At 40.9% G+C, this 13,267-nt stretch overlaps 1 protein-coding gene and 1 long non-coding RNA gene across 6 annotated transcripts in view; one reads left to right on the top strand and one right to left on the bottom strand.

The window, feature by feature from the left end:
- BRMS1L (BRMS1 like transcriptional repressor) overlaps positions 1–3,030 on the bottom strand; it is a 35,225-nt gene extending 32,195 nt beyond the window's left edge. The window contains exon 1 of one of the 5 annotated variants that reach the window (XM_055309186.1): positions 936–1,135. Coding sequence is in view for 4 of the 5 variants with exons in the window: in XM_055309183.1 (XP_055165158.1) it covers positions 1,995–2,136 (142 nt within the window). In the remaining variant the exon portion in view is untranslated. Of the gene's footprint in view, positions 1–935; positions 1,136–1,994 lie in introns of those variants that run through there. The other 4 variants (XM_055309183.1, XM_055309184.1, XM_055309185.1 and 1 more) reach the window with 4 other exon arrangements.
- Positions 1,967–10,575, top strand: LOC129499459 (uncharacterized). Its single transcript, XR_008662385.1, has 6 exons — positions 1,967–2,097; positions 3,084–3,150; positions 4,515–4,649; positions 7,025–7,198; positions 8,125–8,193; positions 9,277–10,575. It is a non-coding gene; the product is annotated as an uncharacterized LOC129499459 (long non-coding RNA).
- The last annotated feature ends 2,692 nt before the right edge of the window (positions 10,576–13,267 follow it).

Genomic DNA, 13,267 nt, shown 5'->3' on the forward strand with positions numbered 1-13,267 from the left:
GCATAATTTAAGTGATGTCCTTGAACTTAAAAATTTTGACTTGTAATTCAAATTATTATTACATGCTTCAAAATTAAGTTGTCCATTATTAATTGGGATAGAATAAAAATCAGTGAAAAATTACAAAAACCAGCGTAAAAATTAGGGAGAACTTTAACAAATAGATGTCATTTCGTGAGATCCTAGTTCTCATCAAAAAAACAAAGAACACTTGAAGATCAAATGTTCTACAGATCTAGAAAATGTATTTACGTACAGCCTAGATGTTCTTTCTCTGTACAGCTCACTTTTGAAATCTCACCTACTTTGATGGCTAGGCAGATGACTTCCAAATTATGCTTCTAATCCCGGCCAGGTTCCAATGCCACATTTCCAACTGTCAATTGACACTCTGAAGTAAATATACCACCATCACCTCATAAACAACATGTCTGAAATACTCTATCTTGCATCTTCATCTCAAATTTTTCACTTTTCTATTTCCATTCATGCTACTACCATTTTCCCTGTACGTGGGCCTTTCCTCTTACCTTCACTCCTAAACTTGCATACATCAATTCTGTTTTGTGCCTTTTGGGAAATCTTTCACATTTGTATCTTCTTTTCCTTTTCTAGTTCAGGTCCTTCTTCCAACAAAACTGGTTTCTCACTTTTTTAAACCTTAAGCTCTAGCCTTTGCACTTTTTCTTATATTCCTCCCAATCCAACATACCACCCAAATTCATACCATCCAAATTCTATCCATTCTCCAAAATAATTAAAGTAAGCCCACTTTTTCAACTAGCCTTTGCTGGCCACCCTATTCTGAAAAGATTTCCTCTGCCTCTGAAATCCTATAGCATTGTTTACAGGTAAGTATTCATTTGGCAGTTTACTCAAGTACTGATTTATGACAGCTGTTTAATTGAGATCAGATCATAACTATTTATTTATACCTCATACTGAGTGGTGCCCAATGCAGCTCAAGGAAATCACTCATAAATGCCTATTTGGAGATGGCTAATTTATTGATTGAAATTACATCCTTTCATGGAGACCTTTGAAAGAGAAACCTGAAAAAAAGAGGGTGTCAGGGCAATAACAGACCATCATCAAATCCTCGCTTTACACGGCCAAAATCAGGCCAGGACAAATTAAAGTTTCATCCTCGTCAAATGAAAAGAAGAAAAATAATACAGGCAATCACATATCCTATTTCTTTTTTTAATAACCATCCTAAAAGTTTGCAAAATTGACCTTGATATTAATCTGCCCTCCGACCCAAAAAACCTGAAGCAGCCCGAAAATTAGAAAAGGTCGCAGGAATAAAGATTTGGAAAATTTCAGAGCTGCCCCAAATCGGCCAATTTATAAGCATATATGAAGACCCAAAACCACCCCTGATGTGGGCTCTCCTCTAGTCTTGCAAAGTTCAGACAGATGCTGTAAATGGGACAGCTCCAAGTCAGCCCCCGCAAGAGTGCTAACGTCAAGTGTTGACTGACAGGCTTGGAAACTGCGATCAACAAATTCTAAATCAGCAAGAGCCGGCACAAACCTAACTAATCTCGGCCCTGACAACCCACCCATGTTGAGAAGGGTTGGAAAGATTAAAAAAAGAAAAGAAAAAGGAAAGAAGTCGGTGGTCTGGGGACAAGAGGCATTTCCAAGGTCTTCCAAACAAGCTGCGGGGCATTTCCCGCTTTGGTCCAGTCCCGGGCACTGCCCGGAGGTCCCCTGGGCGGGTCCGACGGCGAGCAGGGCGGCGCAGCGTCTCGGAGCTGGGCGAGCCCAGGCCCGCGCCCGGTCCCGCCCCGCCAGCAGGGACCCGCCTGGAGCCAGGCAGCGCCCCACGACGAATCCGGGTGCTGCCGAGGGCCGGGAGCCAGTCTCCGCCCCTTCCCTCTCTCCCCGCCCCGCACTCCCAGCAGGACGCAGCTGCCCGGCGTGCGGAGAGCGGCCTGTCGTGCGCCCCGCGCGAGGACTCCGGCTCCCGGCCCCGCTGGCTCGCACACCTGAGCTATCTCCATCCTCGGAGACCGACGAGCTTTCCGTGTCCTCGTCCTCTGAGCTGCTCCCCTCGTTTTCGGCGTAGTCCACCTCCATCTCATCGTGATGGTTCGTCTCCTTCTTATCCCCTCGGGAATGGACTGGCATTTTCCAGCCGCGCCGTCGCTTCCCACTCCCGGCGCCCAGCCCAGCCACCGCCGCTTCAACGAAGGGCGCGCCGAACGCCCCGACCCACCCAGCGGCCGAGCGCGTTCTGAACCCCCTCAGCTCCTCCCCGCCCCCGGCCCGTGCCTCACAACCTAACCCGCAGGCTCTGAGCTAGGAGCTCTGCCATTGGTGGAGGCAGTCCTCCGAGCCGGGGGGTGGGGCTTCCCCTGCTCCGGGATGGTTGGTTGCCCGTAATTACGGCGCGGCCTTGCAATGTGTGTCGGGAGTCGTAGTCCTTACTGCTCAGCCCTGCAGGGGCTGCCGCCTTCCAAGCTTCAGCAACCCTGTTCACTTCTTGCTTGTGGACTTCAAGTCCCACAAGGCACAAAACCTGACAGACTCGCTCGCAGTTTATAAACTAAACAGAAGCAGATTGTGTGCATTTGGACTGTACTTATTCTTTTCCCGCCAAATGATTGTCCAAGCTCCAATGCTATCCAAGATGTTACTGTCAGATGTGAAAAGGTCTTTTGCCTGAGGGTTTTCCTCCTTTCTTTGAGCCTGGAGGAACTGGAGAAACTTCCACCTGAGCACCTTTATTATCGTTAATAAGCTTTTTAATTAATAAGTGCAGACGATGACTTGTACTTTTTATGTTGCACAAAAATCTTTAAGCCGTTCTTGAAACACTTGTAATCAACAATATAGAAAGGGAGGAAGTTTTATCTTGCCATTTTCATCAAGTATTTTTTGCATTCATTTTTTTTACTACATACAACCTGAAGATGCCACTAGGCTTGATTTAACTTAAATTTTCGATGAAAAATACATATTTGACTCAATGAAATGTTAGATTTTCTCAATGATGATAAAATAGACAAGGAAGTCTCAATAAATATCATAATCATAATAACTCCTATTAACTGACTACTTTTACCCTGTATTAGGTGCCCTGATGAGTTCTTTACATGAGTCATAATGAGTGTAATTCTCCATAAGTTTAATCTCTCCGAGGTAGGTACTATTATTATCCCCATTTTACAGATAAGGAAACTTAATTTGCAGGCAAATCAAAAAATTGTATTTTAGCCACTCTTTAAAAGACAGAGCTGCTTCTTGAAGTGGTAATTTGCTATTGAAATATTTCATAGAATATTGTGAATTGTACAGCATTTATTTCTCCAACAAAGTCCAAAGACATTTGAAGGAGAATGGTAAGGGTATCCAGGCATAACTGCATTAAAGTTAGATTGAGAATTTAATGACAAACCATTTCAAATTCTACCCATTTCTGTAGGGTAAAATCCAAATTAAGGGGCTTTTATCATCTAATGTCAGCCTACTTCTCTCCTTCTTACTAGATTCTCCAAAACTGAACTCTTCAGTTGCTAAACACACAGTTCCCCACCCATTCCAATGTCTTTGCACATCCTATTCTCTCTCTGCAATCCTCTCCCATTTCTTTCTTTTTCAAAGGCATTTTCTTGACAACATGCATTACAAACCAGTACCTCCACCATTCAGTATGCACTCATGTTTTTTCAGACTGCTGCTGTACTTTGTCCTTTGCAACCTTATATTTGTTTTCTATCACACTGTATTGTGAATTTTTTAGCTGATGCGCCCCACCTATTAGATGGTGAGTACCTTGAGAGCAGAGACAGTCTTGGTCTGGGATACAATTTCAGAAACATACATTAAAGTCAGGTAAAGTTCAAAGATAGAAACTGGAAGGGTGCGAAACTGGAAGGGTGCGAAACATGGGTGCGAGCACATACATTATGTGAGTGGTGCGGATTAAAGGGGGCAACTGTTTTAGCTCCAGCAATTATTATATAAAAATTCTGGCTTAGATGTTGGACCTTCCAATTTTTGAGAGATACTAGATATTTAGGTCTCTATATGAGCTATCTAGATTAATAAACATTTTCTCAGGTGTGTGGTTTTTTGGGTTTGTTTTTTTCTTTTTTGGTGGTAGTAGTGGTTTGGTTTCTTTTTTTCTTTTTTTTTTTAAGATTTTATTTATTTATTCATAGAGACAGAGAGAGAGAGACAGAGACACAGGCAGAGGGAGAAGCAGGCTCCATGCAGGGAGCCTGATGTGGGACTGGATTCCAGGTCTCCGGGATCACACCCTGGGCTGAAGGGGGCGCTAAACCGCTGAGCCACCCGGGCTGCGTTTGGTTTCTTAAACTCCAGACCAAACACAAACAGTTGTGGATAAAATCTCTGGCCTCTGTTGGGGTACCTGGGTGGCTGAGAAGGTAGAGCAGGCAACTCTTGATTTGGGGGTTGGAGTTTGAGCCCCACGTCAAGTGTAGATATTACTTTTATTTTTTTAAGAATTTTAAAAAATATTTTATTTATTGATGACACAGAGAGAGAGAGAGAGACGCAGAGGGAGAAGCAGGCTCCATGCAGGGAGCCTGATGTGGGACTCGATCCCGGGTCTCCAGAATCACGCCCTGGATTGAAGGCGGTGCTAAACCACTGAGCCACCCGGGCTGCCTGAGGTACCACTTTTAAAAAATCTTTTTTAAAAAATCCCTGGCCTCTGTTACTCTGTTATATCAGCAGCTAGGAGAGCATGTGTTAAATAGAAACAATAGTTTAGATTTCTGGTCACTCTTCCCGTGCATTAATTCATTTAATAATTGTAATAACTGTATGAAGGAGATACAATTATGCCTTCCATTTTGTAGAGGAAGGAATTGAGGCACACAGAGCAGTCAGATTACGTTGTCAAAGTCACACAGTTATTAAGTAGCAGATTCACAATTTGAACTTGCAGAGTCTGACATCAGAACCTGCACTTAACCATCAAGGAACAGTCCCCCTCTAGCAGGTGCTTTCTGTTTCTGCTGTTCAAAGAAAAACAGAAGTTGGAGAGGAAGCACATAGATTCTAGTGCTGGTTTCTGCTAGTCACCAACCAATTAAATTTGGCAAACTACACAATCTCTGGCCAGTTGTAAAATGAGAAATTTGCATTATATTATCTTTAGGGTTTCCTCTAGCTCTTAAGTTCCTGTCATTATTATACTTGTGTCTATTGCAGACAGAATAATAGGATATTATGCAGTTAGAGTTACATGGTGGTGTTTTGCTTAAAAGAAGAGTTTCTCTCCCCACTCCTCAAACAGATTTTAGAAGAGATATGTAGGGAATATAAGAGGAACCATGAGAAACAAAAATTACTAAGAGTGGACGAGAATATTGTCCATTTAGAAAATACAAATTAATGTAAAGAAAACTAGGAAAGTAGAATCAAGTTTCCTTGATTGAGGCAGTTAAAGACGTAGTAATGATATTTTACATTTAGGTAACAATTTACCTTTTACATGGGACTTACACAATCATTAGGTACCTTCTAAGTCTTACTTTTCATTAATCTTTTCATACTTATTTATTGCCATGAGCAAAATCCGCTTTATCTTCACCTCTTCTCTGAACAGACCCTTAACTTTCTTGTTCTAAAGGAAACAAGGCTCTCCCCTAGGACGTACTTCCTTTGCACCCTTGCTCCCACTGAGCCTTGTCATGGAGTAGGTATGCTTGTTGTCCTCCTTGTTCCTTCAATACGATCCTTCCTCTCTCCTCCCTAAACATCCCCAGCTTGTCATCAGGATACCACACAACATCTCTGCTTGTGGCTATCATCTGCATAACCCTCAAGGTCATACCTGCCCTCCCCCGTTTTTTTGAAGATTTTACCTCTCAGCTCATTCTCTCCAATGGAATGCCTATCATAATTCTTGGCCATTTTAATATTCAAGTAGATAATTTTATACCACTCTACTCCTATTCGTTTTGCTACGGTATAGAGTAGATATAAAATAATTTTGGCATTATCTTTTTAGTTTCTCTCCCATATCTTCTTTGGGGTAGCTTTTTAAAAAATATTTCTATTGTGGGGTGCCTGGGTGGTTCAGTCGGCTAAGCATTTGACTCTTGATTTCGGCTCAAGTCATGATCTCAAGGTCATGAGATCAAGACCTGTGTTCAGCCTCCGCACTTAGCACGGACTTTGCTTGTCCCTCTGTCTTCCCCCAGCTTGCACTCTTTCCCTCTCACTCTCTCTCTCTCAAATACATAAAATCTTTAAAATTGTTTTATTGAATATTTTAATATTGTATTATACTTTAAACACATAGTAAGTTATTCAGACTATTATGTATATAACACAGTACCCATCTTTAAGCTTTCTCAAATTTTATATTTTACCAGACTTACTCCAGACCCCTCCTCAATTACAATTCTCCCCTTCCCTTTCCAAAAAAGCCATTATCCTAACTTTGGTGATTTATGATCCACGTGTACACACTATTTTTGTATATGCATGTATCCATAATCCGTTGTAGGATTATTTAACATGTTCTAAAGTGCTCCAATTTTAAAGTAATGTAATACACTACGCATCGTCGTCCTACAACTTCATTTTTACTCATAAATATTGTGAGATTTATCCACTTTGATATGGGTAGCTCTAATCCAGTTATTTTAACCTGCTATAAGGTATTCCATCGACTACACTATTCCATTGGATGAATATTTTAAAATTTATCATTTACCTGTTAATGGACGTTTACATTGCTTCAGAATTTTTTGTTCTTAAAAAACAGTTGCCTAAATGAATATTGCTGTATGGAACTTTTGGACTTTATGCATGAGGATTTTTCTAGGTCACCAGTCTCCAAAGTGGGGCGTGTGTATCCAGGAAGTATATCCTGGGGGACCAGAAGAAAAACATTAAAATTTCCATTTGTATACTTTTAAATTTTATCCTTGTCTGAATAAAGTAGATGTACAGATGCAGCTAGAAGTCCTTTAAAAAAAAAAACCCACTCTGATTCACCTGTTCCCTGTGTTTATTGGTTTTTAATCTGCAGATCCTGCCTCCAAGGGGAGGCAAACTTAATTCCAGTTGTCACCACATGGTGGAGCTGAGACATCAATGTACAGTCCACAAAACTGTATGGATTGACCCAGGCCAGATGCTGGTAGCTGGAAAAACAAAGGCAGAATACCAGAGGCTACAACTAATAACTAGTACTCAAATCAGGGTAAACATTTTAATCATTCAAACTAAAGGGCCTTTAGGGACCTACACTGACTGCTAGCTGAGACCAAATTATGATTATACCGATTATATGAGACCATGATTTCAACTGCTTAAGATTGAAACCACCTAAAGATGCTTGAATTAATTAGCCTATTCACTGGTATAGGATCCATTCTTTATCAATTCTCTATTTGCAGAAATTAATTCTTGGATTAGTTCAAGTATAATTTTATGACATTTTTGTTAGCGTATTTAGGCTATTATTATTATTCCACTGTCTCATTGCTCAAATTATCATGTTCTTTTCTGTAGGCAATATCTAATGTTTTTTTAAGTAGAGAAATTTTGTCTCTAAGATTTTTCTCAAGGGTAAATATTTTATACAGTTTTATTTTTAATCTGCATTGTTCCTCTAAAGATAATTTTTCTGTATAAAGTGGGTATCTTTTGTTTTGGCCTTCCCACTATCCATCCCCTTTCTGAAGCAATAGCTTCAAAGAACTTTCAAGAAACCCCTCTGTGGGGCACCTGGGGGTCTCAGTTGGCTAAATGTCTGCCTTCAGCTCAGGTCATGATCCCAGGATCTTTGAGCTTTGAGTCCGGCTCCCTGCTCAGTGGGGAGTCTGCTTCTCTGTCTCTCTCTGCTGCTCTCCCTACTTGTGCCCTCTGTCTAATAAATTAATTAATTAAAAAAAAAGAACCCCCTCTGCTCTATTCAGCCCACATGGCTCAGGTGACCAATCATAATATTATATTTTTCTAGCTCAGAGATGGACATGTAGACCAACCCAGGCCATGATGGGCATTGCCAGAACTCTTGTTGGGGCTATCAGGAAGGAGTTTTGTCCTATGAAATTAAAAGTTCTATTAAGCCTGTGAACTTAAGTTTATTAGGGTCATTTCTCCTTCCATATGTCCCTGGAACAGGGCAGCAGGGATTGGAACCAATGCAGAGGACAAGCAATGCTGAAATAGAAAGATTCCTGCTGATATAATGTAAGCACCTGGATCCATATGTGTTCAGTGTTAATCGTTAGACTTTCAGTTATATGAACCAATAAGTTCCTCTTTTTACTGATGCTGCTTTGCTTAATTTTGTTTACTACTTATAGCTGAAAGTGTTCAGACTAAAATAGCTAATTTTTTCTTTAAAACATGCATTTTTTAATGGAAGCAATGAATATTTTTAAATATCCCATTGTAATTTCTTATCTGTTCTTAGAAGTCCTCCCTCATATTCATTTATATATTAACTAATGTATATAGTATGTCAGGTAGTATGCTAGTTTAAGAGATTGATTGGTAAACAAAACAGACACAGCCTATGCTTGCATAGAGCTTACAGAAAAGTGGAGGGATAAATATTAAAAATTAACTATACAAGTTGAGATGTGCTTTCTGTTGGTATTATGAGAGTATATAGCATGGAGACCTGAGTAAGATGAGGAGTGAATATCAGGTAAGGCCTCTCTAAAGAAGTAATATGTCTGGTAAGACTTAAGAAGTGGGTAGGGGTTAGCCCAGATAGAAGGGAAAGAAGGAATATTATAAGCTGAAGGAATAGCATATGTAAAGTTCTTGACGTAGCAAAGTGCTTAGCATGTTCATGTTTATGGAATTAAGAAACCACTGTGGATGAATGGTCATTAGTGTTCAAGGTTGAAAAGGGTCTGAGGTGAGGTTGGTAACATAGGCAAAAGCCATACTTCACAAGGCTGGGTAGATGATGGTAAGGGAGTTTTTTGAAATCCTAAATGCAGGGAGTTGCTGTTGGGAAATTTGTAGAATGAGATGATAAGATTAGATTCATGTTAAGATTACATTAATTTTAAGATCAGATCTTAAAAAGATCACTGGTTGTTTAGTGGAAAATGTATTGGATAGGAAGAAGGGAAGGGAATAAGTCAATCAGATGTTGAGGTAAGGTAATAATGACTTAGGGCAGAGGCTGTGTGATGAAAAGAAATGGACTACTTTGAGAGAGCTGGGAGGTAAAATCAACAAAACTTAGTAATGGATTAAATGAGAGACAAGATATAGGATATAGTTTACTTATCTCCTTTCTCTTTAATTTTTTAGACCTGCGGTTGACAGCGGGTGCAGAGGGAGAAGAGAAAGAATCTTATGCAGTCTCCAGGCCCAGCACAGAGCTCCATCTCACAACCCTGAGATCATGATCTGAGCCACTATAATACTTCTTCTAATGCTTCTTGACTTATGTGTGAATGTTGCCTGTTTTCTCTAAAAATTAAAATCATAATCTATGAAATTATAACAGAATGAAAGTATAAAATACATCAACTTCAGAACTGGTGGTTAAAAGCAGCTATGGTCAAAATGCTTGATAATAAGAGCATGAAGACAGTGACACGAGGGGTACTGTGGTTGAGCCTCTGTCTTTGGCTCCAGTTATAATCCCAGGGTCCTGGGATTGAGACCCGAATCAGGCTCCCTGCAAGAAGTCTGCTTTTCCTCTGCCTATGTCTCTGCCTCTTTCTCTGTGTCTCTCATGAATAAATCAAATCTTAAAAAAAAAAAGACAGTGGCACCAAAGTTTACTAATATTCATTGTATTCTTCACTGTGAATTTCACTTACAAACATCCTTGATGAAGCAGCAAAAATTATTGTTTATGAAATCCCAAGTACTGAGCACATATCTTTTAAACATTTTCTTGGCAAAGTGGGAAGTAGCATAAAGCATAGTGCTGCACACTGAAGTGCAATGGTGACCTTAAGGAAAAACACCTGTGCAGTTGAGTTGTGCTCTGACCTAGCAATGTGATTCAAGGACTGACATTTTGACTAGAATGAACTAACTGACAAGCTGAAGTTATTCAGAGATGGATATTTGGAAAATATTTTCACAAAGCAGATAAGTAAAATGAGCCTGTTTCCTAAAACAGTTGACATTGTATGATTTCAAGGATAAAATTCAAGCTTCCAGAAAAAAATTTGGAATTTGGAAAACTTTTATCCACCATGGTGAACATAACACCCAATACTTTTTTTTTATTTTATTTATTTATTTGTTTGTTTATTAATTAGAGACAGAGAGAAAGAGGCAGAGACACAGGCAGAGGGAGAAGCAGGCGCCATGTGGAGAGCCTGAGATGGGACTCGATCCCGGGATCCCAGGATCACGCCCTGGGCTGAAAGCGGCGCTAAACCGGTGAGCCACCTGGGCTGCCCAACACCCAATACTTAAAGGATTTTCTGATGTATGTGATTTTTAAAAAAGATTTATTTATTTATTCATGAGAGACACACAGAGAGAGGCAGAGACATAGGCAGAGGGAGAAACAGGCTCCCTGAGGGGAGCCCGGTGCAGGACTCGATCCCAGGACCCTGGGATCACGACCTGAGCCAAAGACTGACGCTTAACTACTGAGCCACCCAGGCATCCCTGATGTATGTGATTTTTAAAAATATTTGTATTGCGGGACACTTGAGTGACTGAGCAGTTGAGCGCTCCCCTTCCGCCCAGGGAATGATATTGTAGTCCCAGTATCGAGTCCCACCTTGGGCTCCTTGCATGGAGCCTGCTTCTCCCTCTGCCTATGTCTCTGCCTCTCTCTCTCTCTCTCTGTGTCTCTCATGAATAAACAACTACAATCTTAAAAGTATATATTTGTATTGCTTAATGAATTGTATTGGCATTTGGAGTATCTGTATAACTCAGTGAACAATTCCAAATAACAATTGCATAATATTACAAAATTATGTCTGGGTAGAAGATGCATTTAAAGTGCATCCTTTTATTTTATTTTTTTAATTTTTTTACTTATTTATGATAGTCACAGAGAGAGAGAGAGAGAGAGGCAGAGACATAGGCAGAGGGAGAAGCAGGCTCCTTGCACCGGGAGCCCGATGTGGGATTTGATCCCGGGTCCCCAGGATCGGGCCCTGGGCCAAAGGCAGGCGCCAAACCGCTGCGCCACCCAGGGATCCCCTAAAGTGCATCCTTTTAATGTAAAAATATAAAAAGTTGACTGAAATGCCTCCATGATCCACATTGCAACTAATCTTTAAGAAAACTACCACATGTTGATTTTAGTTTATTTTTAGTGTATTGTTGACAATTATCTGAAAAAGCTACTAAAATATCCCCCTTTCCCAGGGTGCCTGGGTGGCTCAGTCAATTAAGCATTTGCCTTCAGCTTGGGTCCTGATACCGGGGTCCTGGGATTGAGACCAGCATCAGGCTCTCTGCTCAGTGAGGAGTTTGCTTCTGTCTCTCCTTTTGCTCCTCCCTCTGCTTGTGCGCTCTAGTCAAATAAATAAATAAATAAATAAATAAATAAATAAATAAATAAATAATTTAAATTCCCCTTTTCCAATTTCCATATGAGGTCACTTTTTTCTTGATAGGAACACACTGAGAGAAAGAGTGGCAGAGACACCGGCAGAGGGAGAAGCAGGCTCCATGCAGGGAGCCTGACGTGGGACTCGATCCTGAGACTCCAGGATCACACCCTGGGCTAAAGGGGCGGCGCTAAACCCCTGAGCCACCGGGGCTGCCCGGGACCACGTTTTTCTTAACATACTTCAATGAAAGGAATATATGGTATCAGAACACCTGATCGCTCAGTGCCAGGTGGCTCAGTGGCAGATGCCTTCAACTCAGGTTATGATCCCAAGGTCCTGGGATTCAGCCCTGCATTGGGCTTCCTGCTCAGCAGGGAGCCTGCTTCTCCCTCCCCTGTCTGCTGTTTCCGCCTGCTTGTGCTAGCTCTCTCTCTTTGTCAAATGGATGAAGAAAGTCTTTTTAAAAATCTTCTTAAAAAAAAAAAAAAAAGAACAATATATGGCATCATGAGTAAATATCCAGCTATCTTCTCTTTTTTTTTTTTTTTTTTGAGAGTGAGAGACTGAGAGAGCAGGGGCATATAGGAGCAGGGGAGGAGCAAGGAGCTAGAGAGAGAGGGACAAGAAGACTCCACACAATGTGGAGCCTGACTCGGGACTTGATCTCATGACTCTGAGATCATAGCCTGAGCTGAAATCAGAGTCATGTGCTCAACTGACTGAGTCACTCAGGCCCCCCTCGAGCTACCTTCTATTAAGCCAAATATTACAGAGATTTTTTAAAAAAGTAAAACAGTAACACTTTCTCACCAAATTTTCTGTTTTGAAAAAATGGATATTTTTATTTTCTCATAGATATGCCTGTTCAAAAATACATATTTCAAAAAAAATCATGAATGTTTTCATTCAGTGGCTTATCAGTTATTTTTCAGTATTAAACTAGTTTTAGGGATCCCTGGGTGGCGCAGTGGTTTGGCGCCTGTCTTTGGCCCGGGGCGCGATCCTGGAGACCCGGGATCGAATCCCACGTTGGGCTCCCGGTGCATGGAGCCTGCTTCTCCCTCTGCCTGTGTCTCTTCCTCTCTCTCTCTCTCTCTCTCTCTCTCTCTCTCTCTCTCTCTCTGTGACTGTCATAAATAATAAAAAATAATAAACTAGTTTTAAATTTTCTCAGATTTCATTTTTAAGAGACATTTTTTGAACAGTTTTATTTTTTATTTATCCATTTTTTTTAAAAAAAAAGATTTTATTTATTTGAGAGAGAGAGAGAAGAGTGCGCACAAGCAGGAGGAGGGGAAGAGGGAAAGGGAAAAGCAGACTCCCCACCAAGCATGGAGCCTGACTCAGGGCTAGACTCAGGGCTCAATCCCAGGACCCTGAGATCATGACCTGAGCCCAAGTCAGATGCTTAACTGAGCCACTCAGGTGCTCCTTATTTATTTTTAAGTAATCTCTACAGCCAACATAGGGCTCAAACTTCACAACCCCCAAATCAAGAGTCACAAGCTCCACCAACTGAGCCAGCCAGATGCCCCTACAACAATTTTGGATTTTAGAAAAAAATCGAGCTCATAGTACACAGAGTACTCCTATGCTGCATCCAGTTTCCTTTATTGATGACTGGTATGGTACATCTGTTACAATTAGAGAACCAGTAATGATACATTATTGTTATCATCTAAACTACATAGTTTATTGGATTTCCTTAGCTTCTACCTAACGTCTTTTTTTCTATTCCAGGATTCCATCCAGAATACTTTATT

The sequence above is a fragment of the Nyctereutes procyonoides genome, unplaced genomic scaffold (assembly GCF_905146905.1).
Source record: "Nyctereutes procyonoides isolate TBG_1078 unplaced genomic scaffold, NYPRO_anot_genome, whole genome shotgun sequence".
Lineage (NCBI taxonomy): Eukaryota > Metazoa > Chordata > Mammalia > Carnivora > Canidae > Nyctereutes > Nyctereutes procyonoides.